General features: G+C 33.1%; 4 protein-coding genes across 5 annotated transcripts; 1 reads left to right on the top strand and 3 right to left on the bottom strand.

Annotated features, from left to right (window-relative positions):
• Positions 1-4,771: 4,771 nt before the first annotated feature.
• LOC110848909 (NADH dehydrogenase [ubiquinone] 1 beta subcomplex subunit 10) lies at positions 4,772-5,996 on the top strand. 2 transcript variants are annotated; one of them, XM_022096260.2, is made up of 4 exons: positions 4,772-4,924; positions 5,100-5,249; positions 5,329-5,601; positions 5,669-5,996. In XM_022096260.2, exons 2-4 carry the CDS (start codon positions 5,105-5,107, stop codon positions 5,812-5,814), a joined length of 564 nt encoding a protein of 187 aa, XP_021951952.1. In that variant the 5' UTR covers positions 4,772-4,924; positions 5,100-5,104; the 3' UTR covers positions 5,815-5,996. The 2 variants fall into 2 exon arrangements, with proteins under 2 accessions (XP_021951952.1, XP_021951953.1); XM_022096261.2 differs by having other exon boundaries at positions 4,823-4,928.
• A 3-nt stretch (positions 5,997-5,999) lies between these two features.
• LOC110848908 (proteasome inhibitor PI31 subunit) lies at positions 6,000-7,662 on the bottom strand. The gene is made up of 4 exons (XM_022096258.2): positions 7,494-7,662; positions 6,603-7,402; positions 6,397-6,528; positions 6,000-6,322 (listed from the first exon to the last, which is right to left on the bottom strand). Exons 2-4 carry the CDS (start codon positions 7,385-7,387, stop codon positions 6,175-6,177), a joined length of 1,065 nt encoding a protein of 354 aa, XP_021951950.1. The 5' UTR covers positions 7,388-7,402; positions 7,494-7,662; the 3' UTR covers positions 6,000-6,174.
• A 205-nt stretch (positions 7,663-7,867) lies between these two features.
• On the bottom strand, positions 7,868-15,095 carry LOC118435269 (trichohyalin-like). Its single transcript, XM_035850996.1, has 7 exons — positions 13,842-15,095; positions 13,603-13,739; positions 11,110-11,376; positions 9,127-9,522; positions 8,434-8,578; positions 8,172-8,366; positions 7,868-8,108 (listed from the first exon to the last, which is right to left on the bottom strand). The coding sequence occupies exons 3-7, from the start codon at positions 11,113-11,115 to the stop codon at positions 7,927-7,929; spliced, it is 924 nt and encodes a 307-aa protein (XP_035706889.1). The 5' UTR covers positions 11,116-11,376; positions 13,603-13,739; positions 13,842-15,095; the 3' UTR covers positions 7,868-7,926.
• A 274-nt stretch (positions 15,096-15,369) lies between these two features.
• Positions 15,370-18,887, bottom strand: LOC110848409 (SEC14-like protein 3). The gene is made up of 3 exons (XM_022095617.2): positions 17,764-18,887; positions 16,804-17,156; positions 15,370-16,177 (listed from the first exon to the last, which is right to left on the bottom strand). The coding sequence occupies exons 1-3, from the start codon at positions 18,252-18,254 to the stop codon at positions 15,771-15,773; spliced, it is 1,251 nt and encodes a 416-aa protein (XP_021951309.1). The 5' UTR covers positions 18,255-18,887; the 3' UTR covers positions 15,370-15,770.
• Between the last annotated feature and the right edge of the window lie 5,789 nt (positions 18,888-24,676).

Raw genomic sequence — 24,676 nt, 5'->3', positions numbered from 1 at the left:
ACACTTTATTCCGTTTGGATAGACAACATCTTGAGTGAATTTGTACGTAGTAAAACTGTAATAATTTTCATAATTGGAGTCAATCTGTGACAAGTTTTTAATTTGAAATCGCCACTAACAAGTTATGAATGATGTGAAAATAATCATAGTCAAATTGATTACAAAGCATAACCAAGTTATTTATCTGACTAAATTACATAGTTGCAGAAAATTATCAAATTTTTACCAAAATGTTACCAAATTTTTTTAAATTATGACCAAACTGGAAACAAGAAATTCGAAAAATGAGTCTTTGGTAGCAATTACCAATTTCATTTAATTGTGCCGAAGTTACATTTCCTTAAAATTGTTTTTGCCCTTTTATAAATATGAAAATTATAGAAATTTTATGAATTTTATTGTTTGCAACGAAATTAAATCATTTCACAGGACGCCCGAAACATCTTTATTTCACATTTATATAAATAAAACCTTCACCTTTTTTATCGGTGTCAAGATTTGACAAATTTTATTATTAGACGTAAAACTATTTACTAGTAATGCATAAATCTGGTATGATTTGGTATTTATCGTTTTACAAATAAATCATGGTCGAAAAGTAATTGGAGTACGTGCAAGACTAATTTGATAAAAAAAGTATGACAAAATTGGTATTTAAATAAAATACAAGATTGGTAAAAAAATATGATCAAATTGGCATTTAAAAAAATGACCAAATTGCTACAAAATATAACCCAATTGGTAAAAAAATATTACCAAATTGGTATTTATAAAATGATCAAATTGGTACAAAATATGAACAAATTGGTACAAAATATGACCAAACTGGTAAAAAATTTGTATTACCAAATTTGTATTACCAAATTTGTATTTATAAAATGACCAAATTGGTAACAAACACGACCAAATTGGTAAAAAACACATCACCTCACACTAATCTAGGACTAAGTAGGACTTACCAATCCTATATTTCTAAGAGTGTCATCATCACTCCATTTGACCTTTTCATCATACTTACTACTTAACACGATCCATTTTATAAACTCGCCGTCATCCCATCATTTATAGATCTTTTCCCCTAAAATAAAACCCAACCTGGTCTACACTCTACATGTGACAGATTGTCACCAGCCTAACTTTTTTGTTGTTCCACCCGACTGACCACACCTGCACGAAAACTGCATAAACTAATGTAACCAATCAACCAACTAACTAATCCTGATTAATTAATGGACGGTTTAATTATCTCGGTAAAAAAAAACATGGACATGGAATTAATGACATGAAAGCAGCATTTTCTATCTATCCAAACCTTCCTGTATTTTCGCAAAGAATGAATAAATACATAGATAAAAGTGGAAATTTACCAGAAATTCTTCTTCTTTGTCTTTGTCGACATCATCATCGATTTAATTTTGTTTGAAGTACGAACGACTATACAAACTCCATTCTTTCTTTCTCTCTCTCCTCGTGAGAGGATAAATTGATTGGGGAAAAAGAATATAAAAGAGGAAGTTGTGATGAAATGAAAGTTGGATCAAAATGAAGAAGAGTGGAGTGATTTTTTTGGGAAGAAAGTACACCCTAAAAAATCATCCGGTAACAAATTTTTACCAAATAGTCAATGTCACACTTTACAGATTGTGATAACAATCGTTACCTGAAGTAAAGGAATTACCAAGTTGGTAACGGTTTTTTTATCAATTGCAACAAATATGTATGCAGAAAAAATACAATATGCTTCATGTTAGAATTGCACGGCGATGAATTTATATTCCGGTCGGTGACTTTGCTTTTTGCTTTTTGGTCGCAAAAATTTTTACCATTCGGTCGCTATAAATGTTACCATTCGGTCGCTATAATTTTTACCATTCGGTCGCAATAATTTTTACCATTCGGTCGCTATAATTTTTACCGCTCGGTTGCAATAATGTGTACATTTGGTCGCAATTATTTTTACCACTCGGTCGTAATTCTTTTTACCATTAGATACACAAATCCCATCCAACTTGGTAAAACGTTCGATACTGCATAATTCTACTACCGCATGATTTAGAGAAATCAGGAGAATGTGAGAGAGAGAAAGCACTCGGGAAAATTGAGACTCGTTCGTCATTCATGGACTCAAAGTGGAAGTGAATTGTGAAAGTGGATGATAACACAGGATGGATGGATCGGGTTGGATTTATTTGGTGAAAGTCGGTCTGTGGCTGGCTGGTTGGTCTCATTCTCTGGAGAAATGGGGATCCAGAGAGAGAAAACGCATTATTCATTTCTTCTTTCCAGCCAGCCTCTCCTCATATCTCATCCGTTCCCAGTCCGGGACAGAGAACAGGACATTTCACCAGGGAACAACTAGTTGAATAGAATCTGATAAGAATTGATGAGCACGATAAATAAATATTTCTTCGGATGCGCGTGTTACATGCCAAAAAATGACTTATGTATGTTTCGACCTCGACAAGGTCAGGGGGAACAGGAGGAAAAACAAACTTGTATAAATTTATTGAGGAGTTTTTAAATATGAAGGAAAAAAATATTGCGAATATTTTTTGCAAAGAATTACGCCATTTATTGTATGTTCAGAATTTATGGGATAAAAATTTTAACCCTTTAAACTGTAACGACGACAATTGTCGTTTTATAAGAAATGGTTTAATTCGGGAGTACGACAAAAGTCGTCCTGAAAAATCGTGGTCATGGCGCGGAAGGAAGACAATTGTCGTTTCTAGGAGGTCATTGATTTTCACCATTTTCTCTCCGCGACCGAAAATTTGTTGCAATTTTGAGGGATTTCTCCTATGCCAACACAATGCTAAATTTGAAGATTTTCTTCCCAAAAATTTGGATATTTCCCTATACAACGCAATGTTAAATTTTTGATTTTTCAGTTTTTCGAGTTTTATTAAAAACTCCTGAATTTCTCCTCCCGCGCCATGACCACAACATACTTATAGTGTCCCCGATTTAATGCATTTTCTTGTCGTCAATCATACACGTTAAAGGGTTAAACTAGATGCGCTTATTGTTCCGTTCAAAAATGTTTACGATAAGTCCATACTTGATTTCGTCTCGTAATGTTTACAAACTTGCGTGAACCGTTGTATTCGACAAGAAATTATGATATTTTTGATGGGGGTTACATACCAAAAACTGGCTTATCGACCTCAACAAGGTCAAGGAAAAGGAGGAAAAACGAACTCATACAAATTTATTTAGGAGTTTGTAAATATAAAGGAAAAAATATTGCGAAAATTATTTTGCAGCGAATTACGTCGTTCGTTGTATTTTCAGAATTTATTGGGAAAAAATTTAAAACCAGATTCCTTTTCTTGGTGATCATTTTTGGTGCGGAATGTTTACGATAAATTTGTAGCCTGCTTACGTAATTTTCCTTCGTCTACTTGCGTAAACCGTTGTATTCGACAAGAAATTATGATATTTTTGATACTAAAAAGTGACTTATCGACTTCGACAAGGTCATTATTTTCTCATTTATTTGGGAGTTTGTAAATATGGGAAAAAAATATTGCGAATATTTTTTGCAGCGAATTACGTCATTTGTTGCATTTTAAGAATTTATGGGTAAAAACGTGAAACCAGATTCCTTGTGGTGTATTGTGTGAAACGTTTACGATAAGTTTTTACACTTAATTTCCCCTCGTAATCTTTATAAACTTGCGTACATTCGACAAGAAATTATGAAAAAAATATTCTGAAATTCTACTAAAGGAGAAAAACAATACATTTGCAGCAAATTGCGCCGTTTGTTGTATTTTCAAAATTTATGCAGCTAAAATTTCAAAATATGAGATGATGAAAAATCGTGCGACTTATAAGAACAAAACGTGTGTATAACAAGTAATGGTGCGTTTTTTAGAAGATTTGCGTCAGTCTGATTAAAATTTGTAATCTGGTTTTGTTCGAATCTTTGCTTGTATGTAAAGTTTACATACAAGCAAAGATTCGAACTTCTGGAGGTTTACATTGTAAACCCCAGAAGTTTTTTTTTTAGTTTTGAGTAAGTTGCAAAAATCTGCGTGAATTGCAATATTTTCAACCACCACAATTGAACTTTTATACATTAAAAAATATGTATTCCTAATAAAGATCATACATATAGGCTTATATAAACACATTTAAATTTTGAAATATAAATTTTAGTTAGCTAACTATATGCATAAATTATGTGAAGTATGAATGAATAATATATGAATATATGAATGGTTATTAAAGTTAATAATAACAAAAAAATATTCGAAAGTTATAATTATGTTTTTTTTGTATTGACTTTGCGTCATTTGTTTTATTTTTAGAATTCATACGGCCAAAATTGTAAATCAGATCTTTCGAAGTTATTTTTTTAGTACCTATCTTTTAGAGTTGCAAATATTGTAGGTTGAATTTTTTTCTAATTTCGACACTTATTTGCTCAACCACAACCACAGCAAAAGTGTACGAGTTTTTTGCATGCATTTTTCTCTGCAGGTTTTACATCAGGTTATTTCCCCAGGATATTTTATTGGCCCATAAATTACGATAAACGAAACGTGTATCTAATTTATTACGTGTCACGCTATACGGGTGACACGACCCTTTTATTTTGCACAATGCAGTTCTCCTACCTACACAGACCTGATTTCCTCCTGCAATCAATCAAAATCAGGACGTAGCCTATTTTGTCACGTTTTATTATTCCACCAGAAAGAAAAATGGGCATCAGCAAAATACACACTTAGCAAAATCAGAGTGAAACCGAGTGAGAGAAAGTGGGTGAAAGTTGGTAAATATTTGTTCTGGGGCGGATTGAGACACCGTGCAACCCGCCAGGTTTGACTTGGGTTTGGATTGGGCTGGAGGAAATAAAATAAGCTGAAAATTTCCAGTTTTTTAAAGAAATTTTGGAACCCTTTCTGGGAATAAGGTAGGTGAGGTTTTTAAATAATTGTGCTGTGAAATTGTATTTGCGTGTTAAGACACTATTTTTGCGGTCGGTTGGTTTCAGTAGAATTAAGAAATATATAGTTGGAAAATTGACTGAATTTTAGTTCTTTCTCCTCAAATTTATTTGCATTTGACTATTTTTACCTTAATTTCAGCAAAAATGTCGGACCACTCCCCCGCCGAGGATTACGACTTTAATAAACATGACCACTCTGCTCCGCCGAAGCAAGCTCCTCGGGGTGCCGGAGTAGATACGAGCGATTGGCTTATTTCTCTCGTGGACCGGCCTGTGACCTGGTTTAGAGGTAATAAAATAAATTAACTCATCATCGTCGCCTTATCATTGTCGACGACCTTATCATATAATGACTATTTCTCTTGCAGAAAAAATTGTGACCCCGAATCAAACAAAGTACCCGTGGTATCACGAACGGCTCCGCCGCGTCCCCACCATCGATCAATGCTATCTTGACGACCAATTGTGCATCTACGAAGCTGACATGCAATACAGGCGAGATAAGAATGTGGACAATGAAATCCTGAACATTTTACGTTATCGGATGGACGATTGTGTCCGTGAGGAGTATCCCGATTATGAAAAGTGCTTCCCACTCAAGGAAGCGTATGAAGTTGCGGCGGCCAATTGGTTCACTAAATGTACATAGCACCTCAAGTTTATTAATTATTAATTTATTACCTTATTCACTGATAATTACTATTCTAGACGGCGATCTTGGTGCTATACATAACGTCAAGTATGCATTCATGAAGCAGAAACATCGCCTCTTGTGGGAGCGACGCCACGGAAAAGTCGGATGCGGAATGAAAAGCAAAGACAATGAAATTTCCGCGGAGGATAACGACCATTAAAAAAATTACCAGAAATTTCAAATATGCGAGTGTAGTGTGTTCAGCGGGCTTAAAATGATTGTAAATTGTAGCTTTTGCCAACAAAAATGAGTCAAAAATTTATAAAGTAGACATTCTGCTGTATAAATTCGTTAATTTAGTAGAAATAATAAAGTACATTACATTTCTGTTAAAAACTGGAATTAATTTTACGCGTATGCTTATTATTATTTCAGAAACGCCAAATATTTAGGACAATACAATATAGTAAATAAACTATTGCACAAAAAACGGCAGAGAAGTAGCGAATCGCACGAATATAATATTTGTATTCATAAATTGTTTAGATAAACTCCTCCACAAAACGAAAATGTACAAATTTTACATAAACATATCATCATAATCGGAAGATGGAGGCCGTTCCACGTCTGGATTTGGCATAGCAAACATCCCACCGGTTCCTCCATCCGGTCGAGTCGGATTTGGGGGTCCGAAAGGGTCAAATCTTGCTCCGGGAGGGATTCCACCTCTACAAAATCAAATATATTTACATAAATTTCATCCTCCTTGCAAACACCTCAATTTTTAGAAATATTCACTCACGGTAAACCTGGCATAATTCCACCTCCTCGTGGCTGTCGAAATCCTCTCGGGTCTAACACATTTCCGGCCCCAAATCTGCCTAAAGGGTCCAAATCTGACCTCCCAAGCCCTCCACCGATCGGAGGAATATGCCTTCACGAATACAAATCACACTTTATCATTAAATTTCTTCATTAATTAATAATTGCAGTATTTATTTTCCTTACAATGGACCCAACGGCATTCCCGGCCCGAGGGGGGACGGCCTGCGCCCAAAATCTGGATAGACAAACCTCTCATCCAACAAGGGATCTCTACTTTGTCGCCCTTCCCCCTCCGTCGTCGCCGCTGCCGGAGTCGACGTCTTTTTTGACCCATCATCATACGGTCCTTGGACTGGTGGTTGACCCATCACCCTTAATCCTAACGGTTCCATAATATTCTCATAAAGCTGCGTCTCCAATCGGTCGGCATGTTCGTACACGTCCGTCGCCCTATCTCTACTCCCTTCACCATCAAAGACGGAAGTCCTGATAAAATTTGGAATTTGAAACGTCGCCGCAGCACTATTCTTCTCCACGCCGGAAGTAACCTTTGAAGCTGGTCGGTTCGGATTATTCGCCGGCGGCGTAGAATCCACACTTGTCGCTGGTGGTGGCGTAGTCGTAATCGGAGATCGAAACAGGGTCACGGCCACCATGTCGTTGGCCGTTAATTCAATCACTTTAAGTTCATATCGCAAGTGAGGGTTCAGTCTGTCGTAGTAGAAGAGGCTCAAACTTCTCGTCGCCGAATTTGGATGGGACGAACCATGTTGAGGCCAATCAGGGGGGAGCCGTTCCGTTAGTTCGTTGGTCGCTGAGTTTGGGACCCTTTGAAGCAATCCGGTCCTAATTATGGACCAATGAAGGGTGAGGACAAAGGCGTCAAGGCCATTTTCAATATTCGCCTTCTCCAAGTCGTACGCTAGTTCGAGTCCGGCTGGGATTTTGACGGCTTGTGAGGTCGACATATTAGTTTAATTCTCCTGTAAAATTACATTTAAAATTTGAAGGTGGCATTTTATTATTAATAAATTATTACGATTGAATTTAAAATTATCGAATCAAAACAAGTACCTCGAAAATTATCAAAATAACTTCTCGTCGTCCAGGAGTTAATCACTGGAAAACTTTGTATCCTTCGACTTATCGTCACTTCCGGCCAACTCAAGCAATTAATAAACTATTTAAAAAGTATACTAAATATTAATTAATATACGTATATTTTTATGAAAATTTAGTACAAACTTTTCCAAAAATTCGAGACGTATCTAATGACTTTTATAAATACGTCCTCTCTCAAAATCCGCCCAAGTGGATTCAACCATACGCAAAATCTCATCTCACAAACCATCCATGCAATTTTATTCGCAAAAGAGCTCATTTTGGCACAAATTAATTTTTCATACATTTTTCCTTCTATTTTCCATACTATTAAAAGTCTTATTACAAAAATTCGTACAAATATTAAGCTCGTTTTTTACAAAATTATCCGATAATGATCCAATTTTCAAATCATCTCTTCCTCATCTTCGTCTTCATCCTCATTTTCAGCACCGGAATCTTGCTCAAATTTGTTTGAAACGTGCGAAATTTTTCTCGACATTTTCCCAGTGTTATTATTTTTCGCCTTTTTCACATTTTGCATAAAAGTCTTGAAATCAAAACCGGCCAAGGGTCCGCCAGGTTTTCCTAAAATAAAATACAAATTGCTCCCAAAATTTACCATAATTTCCAAAAAAAATTATGTATTACCAATTCCCGTAGCCTCTTCAAGTTGTCCCACCCAAATTGCTAGGGATCTTTCCACTTCGAACGAGGAAACGTGGGCAGCGTCCAATTTCTCCTTTTTCAATTTTTCTCGAACCTTACGCAACCAAAGGAGAGCATATTTCCGTACAATTCTTTGCAGTCTTTCCTCCCTCAATTTTCTTTCTTGGATCATCATCGCTGTACAAAAAAGATAAGTAGTTACCTTATCTTATCATTAAAATTAGTCGGCATATATTTTTTTTACGAAGCCGTTTCCTCTGTTGTTCGATTTTAGCTTCTCTGATCTCCACGCGACGCGCCCTCTCGATCAAGGCGACCTCCTTGGCGCAAGCGGCTTGGTCAGCGTGGGTCTGCATACTCGTCAGCATGGCTTCCCAACGAAATTTTTTCTAAATTAAAATTTATGATGAATAAAATTACCATTAATTATGAATTTTTTTTATGAAATTTGTATTCATATGAAAAACTATTATGAAATTTCGATCTTAAATTAATCTTAGCGTATTTTAAAATCATGCAAAATTATTTATGGACTTCAACTTTGTCAGTATTGAATTTTGATTTTGCAAAAATCAGAATTTCGAAATTTGCATCTTTTAGATGAATTTTCTGAACAAAATTACACCTGCCTGTAGTTTCCATTTAAATTCCACTTCTGGTTATTTGTTCATTGTCTTGTGCAAATTCAAAATCTGTTTCTTTTCAACTAACTTAAAAAATCACTCTTCTCGACGCCGATTAGAAAAATTTCTGGAAATTAACTTGATATTCTTATTACTCGAAGATGGTTCCGAATGTTTCCTCCTTCAGACCAAATTTCAGCATGGAATAATGAAGCTCTCAATTTTAAAAATAAAATTCAATTTTACAAAATATTTTTTAAAAACCAAACCTCACAAATTTTCATTCAAACAAATTTTTAAAAAAAGTCACCCACAATTTCATCCTTCTCATTCCTCTTGTCCTTAATCGCGGCCAGTTTATTGTCCCTGGCGCAGATCGTTTTCACGTCGAGGTCTTCCTTCACCACTAATTTCGCCAATTTTGCCTTCCTCGCCATCGCCACTTTATTTTTCCTTTGTGCCTCCAACTCCGCATTTTTTGCCAGTTTTGCCACCCTGGCGGCCTCTCGGGTTGAATTAAGGGACGCAATCTGGCCGGTCCACCCTTCTCGAGCACGGTCATATTCGACCATGGCCAAATTACGTTTCCGACGCTGGATTGATTTTCCCTGTGATAAGGTCGCTTCGTAGCGGCGTTGCCGTTCGGGATAATTTTTCGCCTCTTTTTCCAACATGATTTGCTCACGGCGGAGTTGGGCGTGTCGCTCGGCCTATAATTTCATGAGTAATAAGTACATATTAAATTTCATTAATAACGAGCAGGATTTTTTTTTCAAAAATTTGTTCTAATTTTTTATAATTGCTGCGATGTGTTTTTTTTAAATTGAATAATATTGTAAGCAGTTTATGGAAATACGGCGGAGCTAGGCGTGTCGCTCGGCCTATATAATTTCATAACTAAGTATTTACATACGTATTAAATTTCATGGTTTATATTAATAATTAGTAGTGTTTTTTTTTTAATTTTGGGAAACTTTTTAGAAATGACACAAATTATAATCGTGAAGACAGCAACTCAAGATCTGAGAAATGAGTATATTTATGTAAGTTTTTAGAATTTATCTAAAAAGGTCTTGAAATCTAACAAATGTGAAATGAATTTTTAAACGCTTTTAATCTTATGAATTAAAAAAAAATTCTAGTTTTTGGGATTGTTTTTAAAAACGACTACAGGCATACAAACCATCTTAGAAATGAATAAATTAATTTCACTTTTCACAATTTTTCTATAAAGGTGTTGAAATCTACCAATTACTGAATTTCTAATTTTTTTAAATTAATTACGAGCAGGATTTTTTTTTCACAAATTTTTCAATTTTTTTTGTATTATTGCTGCAATGTTTTTTTACGGGGAAATTTCAATAATATTGTAAACAGTTTATGGAAATAAAGAACGGTATAAGAATTTTAGAAATACGTTACGTGAAGGGAAATTTCTTGCGAAAAATGAATTTTGCCAGTTATACTTTATGCACAGAATTATAAATTAATTCAAAATTAAGATGATGGAAAATCAGAAATTTAAAATTTAAAAAAACGTACTCATTTGTTAGGCATTCACTTAATTGTATGCACTTCTCAAAAATTCACAAATTGTATTTTCAAAATACGATATTTTATTTTGACAGCAAATTCCATTTCATGGATTTCAAGACTGCTATCTAAGCAATCATTACTTAATTTCCCTCAAACTTATATTTTTCTTTAATGGCATCACCACCTGACAAAATTGTAATTGCGCCTACAAATAAAACCTCATCTCGTATGCAACATTTCTTAAAAATTCAGAAACATATTGAAAAAATTTATAAATACTTTAAAATATTTTAATTTAAATTTAATTTAAATCGAGTTTGAAATTCATTTTATGAAAATTTTTACTCTACTTTTGTCACGCAAATGACGCTGACCTAAAATAGTTTGAAATATTCATAAAATCTGTAAAATTATTTACTGACGATGAATCCATCCATCTTTCAATTTTTGCAAATTTGTCTAATTTCGTAAATATAATCTAGGATTAATTGTCATATACTAATTTTAATTGAGATTAAATTTTAATTGAGATTAAATTTTAATTGGGATTAAATTTAAATTGGGATTAAATTTTAATCCGGTCTGTATCCGTTAAGTAATCTAATTATTAAAAAAATATATATTTCAAAGAAAGAAAAATTATTTCAAATTTCTTCCAATTTATGAATTTTGTTGCAATGCATGTAATTTAATCGAAGAGCACTTTTAGCTCTACTCGAGGTCACTCAAGGTCAAAAATGAGCCCACAATTAATTGCTTACCTCCATTTTGTGCCGAAACTCGACCCCTTCTCGAAGTCCGGTAGCGTAAAGGAAATCTCGGTACTGACTTTGGTCCCTTTGCGAACAAACCACGGATCCGGTCGGATCGATGAGTTGGTTTCGTTTCAGGAGGGATTTGACGTACGGGGTGGAAAAGTAGTTGGTCAATCCGGGGTCGTGGAGAGGGTCGTAGGGACACTTCGAGTGGGTGGGGTCAACCAGAATAAAGTCCGGCTTCTTGCGATTCGATGCCGGGATTGGTTTGAGCTGCAAAAATCTTGTTAATTAACTCGATCGTAATTTAGTTACGAGAAAATCGTAGGTTAAAATTCGACCAATTTAATATTTTTAGGAAACTTTAAAATTTTGAGGGTGCTACGTTTTACGAAGTTTAATTAACTTCATTATGATTTAGTGAGAAGAAAATTTAGGGAAAAGATTTCTAGGTTAAAATTTGAAAAATTTAACAATTTTTTGTAAATTCCAAAATTTTGGGTACGCTAAAGTTTACTGCAACCTTTGTAATGCTGTTGCATAAGCAACTTTGCATTCCAAAGGTCAAGGGATTCAAACTACATAGATTTAGTTTGCATGTAAGGGTCGTATGGATTCTCATCCATCACTCCATAATGAGAGTAAGAGTGGAAAACCATAATTTTGTATTCACTTTCCATATCTACCAGTTAAGTTAGTAAAGTAGATTTTTCACATTGATTATACTTCATAATGTGGACAACATTAATTGTGAAGTAATTAATCAATTTGATCAATGGGTAGGTATAGAAATTGAAAACAATGAGAAACATATTTAGTATAAGTAATGACTCGCCACTCATGGTTATCCAAACCGTAAACTTGAATGCACTTGAGTGCAGGCAGAGCACACTACATTATGAGCATAGGATAATAGATATATACGGTAAGCAGAGAGAAGAACAGAAGGGTAGTTTTAAACACGGAAAGAGCAGGTTCAACTTTTCCAACCATCAAGGTTATTAGTATTTAAGATCATTTAGTTAAAATAGAATTAGTTCCCATTTTTAAGTAATGTTAGGAAATATAAATATATCATTAGCTCTCCCTAGTGGTCTCAACGGTTCTCGGTTCTCATAGAACCGAACCGGAACCGATGGCTCGGTTCGGTTCCGGTTTATACGGAGAACCGAACCGAACCGAAACTTTTATTACCGGTTCGGTTCCGGTTTCAAGTCTTTGAGAACCGAACCGAACCGGCCGGTTCGGGTTGAACCGAACTTCATACATGAATACATTAGCGAAGTTAATCATATTTTCGAAAAAGTTTTACGAATTTCCCGAAATACACATAGTTTCCAAAATGAAATTTTGACGTGGCCGCACCTCCAAAGTTCCCAAAATGAAACTTTGACATGGCCACACCCCCAAAGTTCCCGAAATGAAACTTTTATTTGGTCACACCCCCAATGTTTGCAAAACCAAATTTGGACTTGATGACACCTCCAAAGTTTCCAAAATGAAATTTTCACCCCCAAAGTTTCATAAACGAAATTTTTACCCCCAAAAGTTTCTAAAATGAAATCTTTACTTGGTCACACCCCAAAGTTTCCAAAATGAAATTTTGACTTGGTTACACCCCCAATGTTTCCAAAATGAAATTTTTACTTGGTCACACCCCAAATGTTTCCAAAATGAAATTTTGACTTGGTTGCACCCCAAACTTGGAATTGTTTTCTAACTTCAATAATACATACATAAGTGGTTTTGCTGTTGACATGTATTCGAATTTGCTTGTTTAAATACAGATAAGTTATTGGCTTATATGTGAAATTTTATCAGAAACACGTCAATTAGCATTGTTTGTTGTTTATTGCATATTAATAACACTACCGGTTTGACCCGAACCGCCGGTTCGGTCCCGGTTTGGTCCGGTTGCGGTTCGGTTCCAACTAAAAAAAGTTCGGTTCTGTTTCGGTTCTTCAATTCTGGTTCTCGGTTCTAAACCGGTTCTTCCAAGAACCGAACCGAACCGCACCGTTGAGACCACTAGCTCTCCCACATATTTATTAATATAAGCATTTTGGTAAATCAATATTTTTCAGTCGGTATTGATATAAATAAAAGATATTTATAATTCTCCTTAAAAAGTGAACATCTTCTACAAATTTATTGCACAAAAGTCACAAAATAAGGGACATCCACGAAAGTGGGTGTGGATCGGGACACGCTAACCCCATAGTAGAACAGGGGGCGTTACATTACTCATACTGAAAATGTTGACAAATTCTGCAAGTATGCAGTTTCAATGCAAATGCGTTCAACTATAACTCAAGCTACATTACATGATGTCAAGTCCGCTTCAAATTTTTGTAAAAATTTCTAAAATTCTGAGTAAAAACCTGTAGTATCTCATTAACGCATGCAATGAAAATTAACCAGAAAATTTGCACTACAAAATCAACCCATTCCAAAATTTTACAAACAAATATCAAAATGCATAAATTATTTTTTACCCACCGAACTACCCAACGCACCGCGAGACCAGTAAGCACCATTGTTAACGTTAAGTTGAGGTCCTATTTAACGGCCATCCGACCCAGGACGGAAGTACAATTTCTGGAGGAAATGAACCCTTCAGTTTCTCAGTTTCCATTCTAAAAAATATGAAGAATTCAATTTGTACGTAAATAAATCGAGTAGAAAATCTAAAAAATTAAAAAGATTTAAAATTATAAATCCCAACAGAAAAAACTTACGCCCGATAAGTTGTCATCTTTGCGTTGCAGTCCTGCCGAGCCGCCTTGAGGTTTCCCGATTTTCCCGAAAACCTGTCCGACATCTTATCAACAAAATGGGGTGAAAAAGTGACAAAAAGCAAATCCGGTGTGTATGTATGACAAACTGACAAAATACTCAAAAATAAAACGACATAAAAAACTTGCAAGAAAAATATTTTTACTGAATTTTATATTTATTTATGTAATTATTTATTTTGTCAATGTAACGCGACAATGTAGATTGAAATGAGTTGCCATGTTATATGAAAGCAAATAGAAAATTATTACAGATAGCAAATTATTTTTACGTATATAGTATGTGGAATGAGGAAAATAAAATTCGATAATGCAATTAGTTACGTTTCTACAAAAATAAATTTTATTTTCAAATTTTTTTTCTGAAAAATTCATAGCGATCTGCAAAGGAATTGCTGTCATATTATGATTAACGTAGGACTCATCGCTAAAATCGTCAAAATGAACACGTTTTAAAATCATTTCTGTTCTTTATTGTTCTTTATGGAATTTATTTTAAAATTCTGAACCACAAGTACAGAGTTTTGAAGGAGGAGAACTCAAGTCAGAAAAATTGGAACCCATCGAAGCTAGCTTAAAAAAATTCATCGACATTCTATTAATTGACTCACGGACGGCAAATTTCCAGAATTTAAAAGTAAATTTTAAGAGCCGAGAAATGATTTAAAATGAGCCGATTTGGGTGACTACCGACGTACGGTAAGAATATAGGTATTCAAATTTTCAATCTTACAATGGAAGTCTCCCAACGTATGCTCATGGATTTGGACCAAACTAGCGTCAATCGATCACAAATATAATTAGTAGGAAACTTGCAAACGACACTTTCTGCCAATGCACAGGTTTGGCGGAGATATTTGCATCCAAAGGGGAGAAAGTGCGCCGCAAATTTGGAAAATGACAAATTTTCCAGCCTTGGGTGGGGGTGCGTTTTCTACTCTTTTTATGCAAATATCTCCACTAAACTTGAGCATTGGCAGATAGTGCCATTTGCAAATTTCATACTAATTATATTTGGGATCGATTGACGCTAGTTTGGTCCAAATCCGTGATCCGTGTCCAAATCCGTTATCTATGCTAAATAGGATTGTTGGATAGAGCACGTGACCCAACGTGCTGGCTGGATTCAATAAAATCCTTGATGAATGGTGCTGGACCAAACGATGGATGGATTCACCGTCGGCAAATAATTTTACACATTTTATTAATATAGTCAATTGTTTTAGATTGGGTTTGTTTGTATCACACAGGAGATCAGAAATTTCCAAAATGTGAATTTCAAATTAAATTTTAATTAAATTTAAATAAACATTTTTTCTGGTTCTTTATCTAACAAGTTTTACATACGAGATGAGGGTTTTTTTCGCACTAATCATGCTGTATGATAATACTACGACTTACATATGTAAAATTCTGAGCAGAAGAAATGAAAATTTTTTCCGGAAACTAGAAATGATATAATCTACATATATTTATTAAACAATTGTCGCGCTAATAACGTTTATTTTTTTCAAAACTTCATTCACACTTTCTCCTGTACAAAATATGATCACATCCGATATCAATTAGCTCGGCTTTTTGTAAATCCAAATCGTCCACAACTTATATATATACATTGATTTTTATTTCTTAAAATCAATTTTAAAATTCCTGATTATTTTCATACAATTCCTCTAATCAGGAAACAATATCCAGTTTTCTTAAGAAATCTACTTACACACTTGAATTAATGTATTTCATTTATTTGACTAATGACGCTAAAGTTTTCATCCTATAAAAACATTTTTTATAGATTTGCATTATGCATTTCATACGGACATTTCACCTATTCATCGGACATCCTCGTAAATTTAACCTGTCAATAATAAACCCTTAAATATTTTCAACCATGCTTTCGCTAAAATGATGATCATATCCGGTATCAATTAGTTCGACATCTTGTAAATTGTCGTCTTCATCTTCACCCTCTTCCACGACTTGGACATAATACTTGACCATTTTCGCCTTGGTGTAGCTGAAACTGTTGTCGAAAACGAGCTGGTACTTACCCACCGTTTCGCACGTGATGGTTCCCTCCTGCATCGAATTGTGCGAGTCAAGGCGACGCCACGGCACGAGCGTGGAACCACGTGGGCACACGACTTGAAATCCAATGTCGTGATCTTCCGTGTTAAAACGCCATCGGATCTCGGATCTTGAAGAGGTTGTGAAGACGTCCATTTTATACTTGTCGCGTGCTCCGACTTTCACCTTTTTGAAGCCGTGGGAGTCGATAACGTCTGAAAATAAGGAGAAAAAGACAAAGGCCCATTATAAAAAAATTAAGAAAAATTGGAAAATATTGTAAAATAAAAAAAATGTATCGAATTAAGGAGGAAATTATAAAAATTTATGAATTTAAAATATATATTTATGTTTCTGTAAGTTTCTGAGAAGATATTTGCGGGAAAAAATAACATCTCGTTTACTTCAAATAGTATAAAGTATTTAAAAAAAATAACTTATGACGTCAAACTGGACAAATTTCTGACTTTCAGCAACCTTTCCTTTGAATTAAAAAAATTTTGAGAGAATTTATGCCACAGTTTTCATTAACACAAATTATGCCCAGTTCATTTCATCTATAATGAATAGCAGATAGCATTCGAAATATTGAGAAAATAAAGCAAATCTTTTTCTGTGATTTTTGCACTAAACTCCGTGTAAACACTTTCAAATTAAAGAGGTCAAAGGTCAATTACAAAATTTCGGTTTTAGACTACACTAGGAATAAAAATTACGGATTAAAAATTGTCCTGTTCGCTATTTTCATGTACACAAATTACAGATCATTTCATTTTCATAGCACTTACACATCACAAATTATTTTAAAATTGACTTATTTATATAAGAATAGAAAACCCACCATCTGTAAAGAACGATAAGGCAATTGGTCCATGACTCCAAACACACGCCTCCGTCCCCTCCGCCCCAAAGATGTCCTTGCTTATCAGCGTGCCGCCCCACCGGACGGGAACTTTATTCAATTGTGCACACTTTGACCTCAGGACGCGTTTCCATTCCTCCTCGTCCTGACCATAAATATCGATCTTCGCCAAGGTCTCTTTCGGCAGGAGATGCTTCACCAGTTTGAACGCCAGGGCGAACACGCTGGGCGCATTAATGATCAACATGACCTTCAAAGATTCCGGATAATTCGCGCTGAGAATGGCCTGCGATTCCTTGACAAATTCGCGAACCGGTTGATACATGATTTCCCTTAAAAAAATAATGAAAATAAAATTGTTACTTGTAAATAACAAAAAAAAACGAAAATAAGACTATTCTGTAGAATTGTATTACAGATTTCCCGAAATTTTTCTAAATTTCTAGGAACTTGGAGGTCACAAACTTTTAATGACCTGAATTTCTAAAATCAAAACACTGTGCATGTAAATAATTGGGCTGGTACAACTACCACTTTTTTAATGTTTCCAGATAATTTGCTCATCTTCGAACTTAATTCATAATTTTGAATATTCTACGTGTGTGCAAAATTTCAAGTCGGTTGGATAAGGTTTACGAGCGTAATCTACACACAGACAACCATGACGGGTGCATAAGCCCTCGCCCGAGGCTAAAATAAATTTATTCTGTAAAATCATACGACAACTTCAGCCAGACTTCCGGAAATTCCTCTCAATTTGCTGGAACTTTGACTTTCAAGTCATTAACCTCTTTGTTTTTAAAGCCGTTATGAAACCTAAGGTCAGAAGGTCATTCAAATTTTCATTCTTATATAATCTAATCTAATCATAATTTTAAAGTTAAAATAAATATTACACGATTTTACCAAATATTTTAGATAAGTACTTATCTCACTCACCTGATCGAATAACACTCCATATCGACCAACTGAATAATTTGTAATCCTTTCTTGCCCGTTTCGGCCTCCTTTTCTTTCAAGAAATTCGCCACGGATTCCATCCACGCAAAGTAAAATCGTAGAAATGCCTGCAGTCCAATATCCGCTATTGTGTCGCGATTTTTGTAGCGACCGAGGGGCAAGCAAAGGATGGGATTTCCGTCCTCGTCATCCCCAAAATATCCGGTCGGGTTGGTTTTCTTGTATTTTTCAGGAACTTCGCCCTCTCGGTCTAAAATCCCGTCGATTCTGTTCTCTCGACGCCACGCGAGCGACGCCAGTAACATTTCGTGGGCTTTGGAAACGTCCAAATTTCTGGCGCGGAGCCATTTTACGAGGTAATAGTCGTCCTCAAAGGTCTCGTTGGGTGGGGGTGACGCCTTTTCGGCGATCAGGAGGGAACGTAACTGACCTATTTTTACAATTTCTTCTGAGGTGAATTCGCGAACCATTTTTCTGGCGAGATTTTCACAGATCACTTTTTAACGCCAAAATTTGATAGGGATGATAATCTTCCGCAATTTTTTTTAGCTTGGCGACAATTCACTTAGAAAAAAAACTTTTGCAATTTTTTTATACCTAAATCTGTCCAAAATTGAGTACTTATTTTAGACATTCGCAGTTTTTTCCAATGTGAATTCGCGAACCACTTTTTGCACGAATTTTTAATATATCGTAGCACGACTTCCAAAATATCTCAAGAATTATTACCTATTTTATATATTTTTTTATAAGAATCTGCACAAAGATTGAAATTGCTACTCCAAAAAGTATATCATCCACAATGTAAATCCGCCAAAATCTCGCCAAAATTTCTTGTAAAAATAACGATTTTCTATGAAGACTGCTCAAGAAATTGCCCAAGTTCAATTTAAGCCAACATTTTTCTGATACAAACTAAATAATATATCTGACATTTATGCATCCACAATTCTCAATGACTCCTTTATGCAAAGCAAGACATTTTTTTTACGTATTTACTTATCATCAATTCGGGTCATGAGGAACCCATCTAATCAATCAATTCATTATATTGGGTCCAAGTCCAGACAGACTGTAGTAATCTTATTTTGGCTCGATTCTAATTGGTCAATATTGATATCCTGACATGCAAATTACCAAAATTATATTAATATGCATTTAAGTACCACATGCATGCATACGATTACATGGATATTTAATTATCCTAATTTTTCCTCACTATACTTTAAAAAACCAAAATTCGAAATAAATAACAAAATAAAATAAGATATGATTTTGATTTTGATTCATGCATACAAAATTACGCAAAACGCAAATTTATATTTACGGGATCTTATTTACTTACATACTAAATTTGCATAAATTGGTTTTGTTTACAAAATATTTTCAAAATTTCATCTTTTATTTTAATAAATTTTTCTATTTTGTTGCGAAACAAAATTTATCTAACAATGAGGAGGTGTGAGGTGGTTATCGCCGATATCCACCGGACTAATTTTAAATTGTTCACGTTCAAAAATAAGTGGACCCGTATTTTTATTTTTTCGTTTTCCTGAATGGGCATGTTTACGTCCTTGGCGGAATTTTCAAAAAAAATTTCAGCCAAAATTCGGAATTTTAAAAATGCTGTAACTTTTCGAATTTTAACCCGATTTCAAAAAATAAACCCAATTTGTGTTCAGAATTACATCCGTGAAAAAATAAAAATTCATTTTTAAAAAACTTTTAATTTTCAAAAAATTATCGATTTTTGGGCTTATAAAAATTCATAGTTGTCATATTTGTAACGAATATTTTTTAATTTGTAACGAATGTTTTTTAATTTGCATTATTTCATAAATTTCACCTGTCATTAATTAATTAGTTCGACATCTTGTGAATCTTCGTCTTCATCATTTTCCACAATTTGAACATAATGTTTGACCATTTTTGCCTTGGTGTAGGTGAAATTGTTGTCAAAATCGAGCCGGTATCAATTGGCATGTAATTTGGATGCCTGACAATTTACTTCATAAAAACACATATTTAGTATAGTACCGGAGTCTTCTTTGCATACTAAATTTGCATAAGGTGATTTTTGTTTAATGAAATCCGCAAAAGAAGTCTAGATTATGTATTTTCATCAATTTTCCTATTTTTTATGACACAATATACTTGATAACAAAAATCTGAGATATAATGTTTGACTTTGATATATTTTATTTATTTCCCAAATGGCATTCAAGTTGTAATACTTATGAAAACATTATTTGTTTTTAATTTGCATTTTGTATTTCATAAATTTAACGTATGTCAAAAATTAACCTTCGAATTGTACAGAAATTTTCCAAAATTCGAAATAACTATTAAAATATATAGTTTTATATCTTTTATATATCTTGTAAATGTCTTGATAATGAATAGCAGATAGCATTCGAAATATTGACAAAATAAAGCACAACTTTTTCTTCGACTTTTCCACTTAACTCCGTGTAATCCAATTATTAAATATAGTTTTATTTCGCCAAAGTATTTCTTAACTCAAGTTCATGTAGTTTAAATGCATGAAAAATTACTCTAGACATACATTTATCAACAAGGTCTTACTTACATACTTAATTTGCATAGATTAATTTTTAGTTTATAAAATCTTTCAAAAAATTCGAGATTTTCTAAATCAATTCTTCTATGTATGAAGAAATATCAACATATTCATGCATACTACCAAATGAATCTTTTTAAACTTCTAAAATAATGATCAACTTTATTTACTTGACACATGACGCGCAAATTTTAATACTTATGGTTTATTTACACACAGTTTGATTGCTTAATTGATTTAATTTTTAAAATTGCTGATTATTGTAATCAATCCTTTTATTTACAAAACAATATCAATCGAAGTCCATCATTTAAATATTTAATTACCCTGAACTTAACATGGATCTATTTTAACTTTCAGAATAATATATCTTGTTTATTTTACAAATGGCTTCCAAGTTTTCCAAAATTCGAAATAGCTATTATAATACAAACTTGCAATTCGTCCAGAAAAATTGAAATATTTCTTAAAACAGAACTTTATGTAATTTAGATATCTGAAAAATAACTTTAAACACATTTATTTAGTAACGGGATCTTATCTACATACTCAATTTACATAAATTGATTTTTATTTTATGAAATCTATTTAACAAGTACTGAGTATTTTCATCAATTTTTCTACTCATGAAACAATATGTATTAACGCCTAATAAATAAGCTTTTCAAATTTTTGAAGTCAAAATACATTTCATGTGCTTGATAAATGGCGTTCATGTTTTCATATTTATAAAAACGTTATGTAAAAGAATTTGTATTATGCATTTCATTAATTTAACCTGTCAATAATTAACCCTCGCCTATTTTCAGCCACACTTTTACCAAAATTCTGCTCACATCAGGTGTCAATTTTTTCCACATCTTGTAAATTCTCGTCTTCCTCTGCAAGATGTCAGTTACACATTAAATCTGCATAAATTGATTTTTATTTGATGAAATGTATCTTTAGAATTCTGAATTATTTAGATCACTTTTTCTATTAATATTAGAAGTACACTAACGGGAAATCTACTTAATCTTTGTAAATAACTTATTTTATTTATTCTTATAAGTGGCGTTCAAGTTTTCATACTAATTTTTTTTTAATTTGCATTACTTTATAAGCTTAACCTGTCGATAACTAACCCTCAACTATTTTCAACCTCACTTTCACCATAATTATGTTCACTTCCGGTATCAATTAGTTTGGCATCTTTTAAATCGTAGACGTGGACGTGATCTTCTTCAACAAGTCGAACATAATACGTGACCATTTTTTATCTACGTGTAGGTGAAACTGTTGCCAAAAACGAACTGGTATCGTTATCAATTAACATGTAATTTGGACACCTGAAAAATTACTTTAAGCTCATACCATACGTATTAACAGGACCTTATTTGCGTGGTAAAATTGCATAAGGTGATTTTGATTTTATGAAATTTACCACAACAAAAGTCCCGGATTAAATATGCGTTTGAATCAATTTTTTCGAAGTTAAATTTTTCATGCATACCGTGATAAACTAAAACTATCTAAAAATGGCCAGAATATGAACAAGAATTGAATTAATACATTTAGATTTCATGCTCATGCATCATAAACAAAAACATGTTGCTCAATTTTTAGCTTATGAAATTTATTTAAAGACTTAGGACTATTTTTCTAAGACGTAGCACTAGCACCCCCAACCCAAGTGAAGAACCTATTTAAACTTCGTGAATTTTATATTTTATTTAAATAAAATTTCCAATTGGTGTTCAAATTTACCAAAATTTATATTTGGACAATTATTTTTGTCAGAATTTTTGAGGTTAATTAAATAATTTCAACATTCATAAATCTTGCAATGCGAATCCCTGGAACGAGGTAAATTTGAAATTAGTATAGTATTTTCATACAAATGCAAATTAAAATCGGGCGCTTGTAATGCATTAACGTGCGTAACTTCTGTAGAATTATTTTACATAATCTCGTATAATTTTATAAGGATACGAGGATATTTGTAAAACTGTGTAATTATGGTAATTTATAGACATTAATAGAGATCAATTTAATTAATTTAATTTAAGTTTAATTAAATTTAATTAGATTAATTAAATTAATTAAATTAAATTAATTAAATTAAATTAATTAAATTAAATTAATTAAATTAAATTAATTAAATTAAATTAATTAAATTAATTTATAGACTGTAATTTATAGACATTTGTGTAAGTTTACAATGGCCGTAATCTATATAAAATTGTTTAAACTTGTGACTTTTGTAACCCAGTAAAATCTGCAAATGTAGATAATTATTTTTTGCGAATTTGAACAAATTAGGATGTGAAATCAAGTTTATCAGATCCTCCTTATCCTCAGTATCGGATCCTCCAGTATTTGATAAAAGTTGGACGTCTTTACGCGTTTTTGTGTAACTTGCAATAACGCCAATTACCTATGCAGGTCAGTCAGATTCGCAAGCCAAGATTTTTAAAAACCTCTTCATTTTGTAGAAATTTGTGAAATATTTAAGTCATCAATTAACATGTAATTTGGACACCAAAAAATGCTTTAAACACATTTATTAAAGAGATATCTTTAACATATTCAATTTGCAGTCTTATTTTTGTTTCTTGAAATCTGTCAAACAAATTCTGGATTATTTTACTCAATTTTTGTATTCATGAAATCTAACCTGACTTTCACCGGCAAATCAATCTTATTAAGCTTTATAAAAACTAACAAAAGGTATTTATTATAAACTGGCGTCTAAATTTTCATTTTTGCAAAAACCTTATTTTTTAATGTGTATTATGTCTTTTATAAATTTACCCTGTCAAAATAATTAATCCTGACCTATTTTCAACCACAATTATGCTCACTTCCGGTGTGAATTAGTTCAACATCTTGTAAATCGTCGATGTCTTCATCTTCACCCGTTTCAACACCTAGGAAATAATGATTGACCATTTTCATCTTCTTCTACATAGCTGAAACCGACGGCGAATCTACTTAAACTATCTTAACGAATTATTTATTTTATTTATTTTTACAAGCGGCGTTTAAGTTTTCATATATTTTTTAAATTTTTAATTTGCATTACGTTATAAGCTTAACCCGTCAATAATTAATCCTCAACTATATTCAACCGCACTTTCACCAAAATTATGATCACTTCCGGTATCAATTAGCTCGACATTTTGTAAATCGTGGAAGTCACCTTCTTCAACAACCTGAATATAATACTTGACCAATTTTGTCTTTGTACGTGAAGCTGTTGCTCAAAACGAGCTCGTGTCGTTATCAATTAACATGTAATTTGGACAAAAGAAAAATTACTGTAAGCTCACACGTATCAACAGGACCTTATTTGAATACTAAATTTGCATAAGATGATTTTTATTTTATTAAATTTACTAGAAAAAACTTCCGGATTATGTGTTTACTCAATTTGTCTATTTATGAAACAATATCTCCGAAAGTTGAAAGATACATATCTACTTAATTTGTAGATAATATATTTTATTTAATTACCAAATTAACGCCATCGAATTAATCTTTTTAAACTTTGAAGTAATGATAAATTGTATTTATTTTACAAGCGACGTTCAAGTTGTCATATTTGTGAAAACATTTTTTAATGGGAATTACATAAATTTATTTTCTCAAAAGCTAACCCTCAAAGGTTACAAAAATTTACAAAAGTTTGAAATAGCTAATTAACATACAACTTTTCAATTCGTCAATAAAAATTTCAGAAAACTGAAATTCATGCAATGTGGATACCTCTATGACATTTTTACATGTATTTCTTACGTAAAAATGTCTAATTTTAATTCCTCAACCATGTCTGACAAAGTAGCTCTAAACACATATTCATTACCGAGATCTTATTTGCATATTCAATTTGCACACATTAATTTATAATTTATGAAATCTACTAAACAAATTCCAGATTATTTTAATCGATTTTTCAGATTATTTTAATCGATTTTTCAGATTATTTTAATCGATTTTTCCATTTATGAAATCCATTTATTGAACTTCACCGTGAAAACACCTTTTTTAATCTTTTCAATACTCACTAGGGATACCTTTTCTATGATATTTGAAAAATGAGTTCTAATTTAACTTTTCGTATGCACGATGATATGTTTTGATTACAAAGTGCAAAAATTTTTCTGCAAAACCAATTTGCTAATTTTTTAATAGCCTTCAAAGTTGGCGAAAGTGGTGGTGGAATAGGCAGAGTGGGAGTGTGTGGAGATGGGGGCGGTCGTATCCCTCGCTATACACTACCACCACCTGTTACGGTCATTATGATCTGGTTATTTTTCGCTACACAATTCT

This window comes from Folsomia candida, unplaced genomic scaffold (assembly GCF_002217175.1).
Source record: "Folsomia candida strain VU population unplaced genomic scaffold, ASM221717v1 Fcan01_Sc004, whole genome shotgun sequence".
In the NCBI taxonomy this organism is placed as follows: Eukaryota; Metazoa; Arthropoda; class Collembola; order Entomobryomorpha; family Isotomidae; genus Folsomia; species Folsomia candida.
The sequence above is the reverse complement of the archived record's forward strand: the minus strand, read 5'-3'. Positions and strand labels throughout refer to the sequence as shown.

Excerpts from the sequence above, each read along its gene's own strand:
- LOC110848909 (XM_022096260.2), top strand. The coding sequence starts at position 5,105 with ATGTCGGACCACTCCCCCGCCGAGGATTACGACTTTAATAAACATGAC. Across the intron at positions 5,250-5,328 it reads GCCTGTGACCTGGTTTAGAG|AAAAAATTGTGACCCCGAAT; the intron begins GTAATAAAATAA and ends TTTCTCTTGCAG. Across the intron at positions 5,602-5,668 it reads GGCCAATTGGTTCACTAAAT|ACGGCGATCTTGGTGCTATA; the intron begins GTACATAGCACC and ends TTACTATTCTAG.
- LOC110848908 (XM_022096258.2), bottom strand. The coding sequence starts at position 7,387 with ATGTCGACCTCACAAGCCGTCAAAATCCCAGCCGGACTCGAACTAGCG. Across the intron at positions 6,529-6,602 it reads GGAATGCCGTTGGGTCCATT|GCATATTCCTCCGATCGGTG; the intron begins GTAAGGAAAATA and ends GTATTCGTGAAG. Across the intron at positions 6,323-6,396 it reads GGAATTATGCCAGGTTTACC|AGGTGGAATCCCTCCCGGAG; the intron begins GTGAGTGAATAT and ends TTGATTTTGTAG.
- LOC110848409 (XM_022095617.2), bottom strand. The coding sequence starts at position 18,254 with ATGGTTCGCGAATTCACCTCAGAAGAAATTGTAAAAATAGGTCAGTTA. Across the intron at positions 17,157-17,763 it reads ATGGAGTGTTATTCGATCAG|GGAAATCATGTATCAACCGG; the intron begins GTGAGTGAGATA and ends TATTTTTTTAAG. Across the intron at positions 16,178-16,803 it reads CTTATCGTTCTTTACAGATG|ACGTTATCGACTCCCACGGC; the intron begins GTGGGTTTTCTA and ends CCTTATTTTCAG.
- LOC118435269 (XM_035850996.1), bottom strand. Across the intron at positions 8,579-9,126 it reads GGAATGAGAAGGATGAAATT|AAAAAATTTCGTTGGGAAGC; the intron begins GTGGGTGACTTT and ends ATTTTAATTTAG. Across the intron at positions 8,109-8,171 it reads TGAAGAGGCTACGGGAATTG|GAAAACCTGGCGGACCCTTG; the intron begins GTAATACATAAT and ends ATTTTATTTTAG.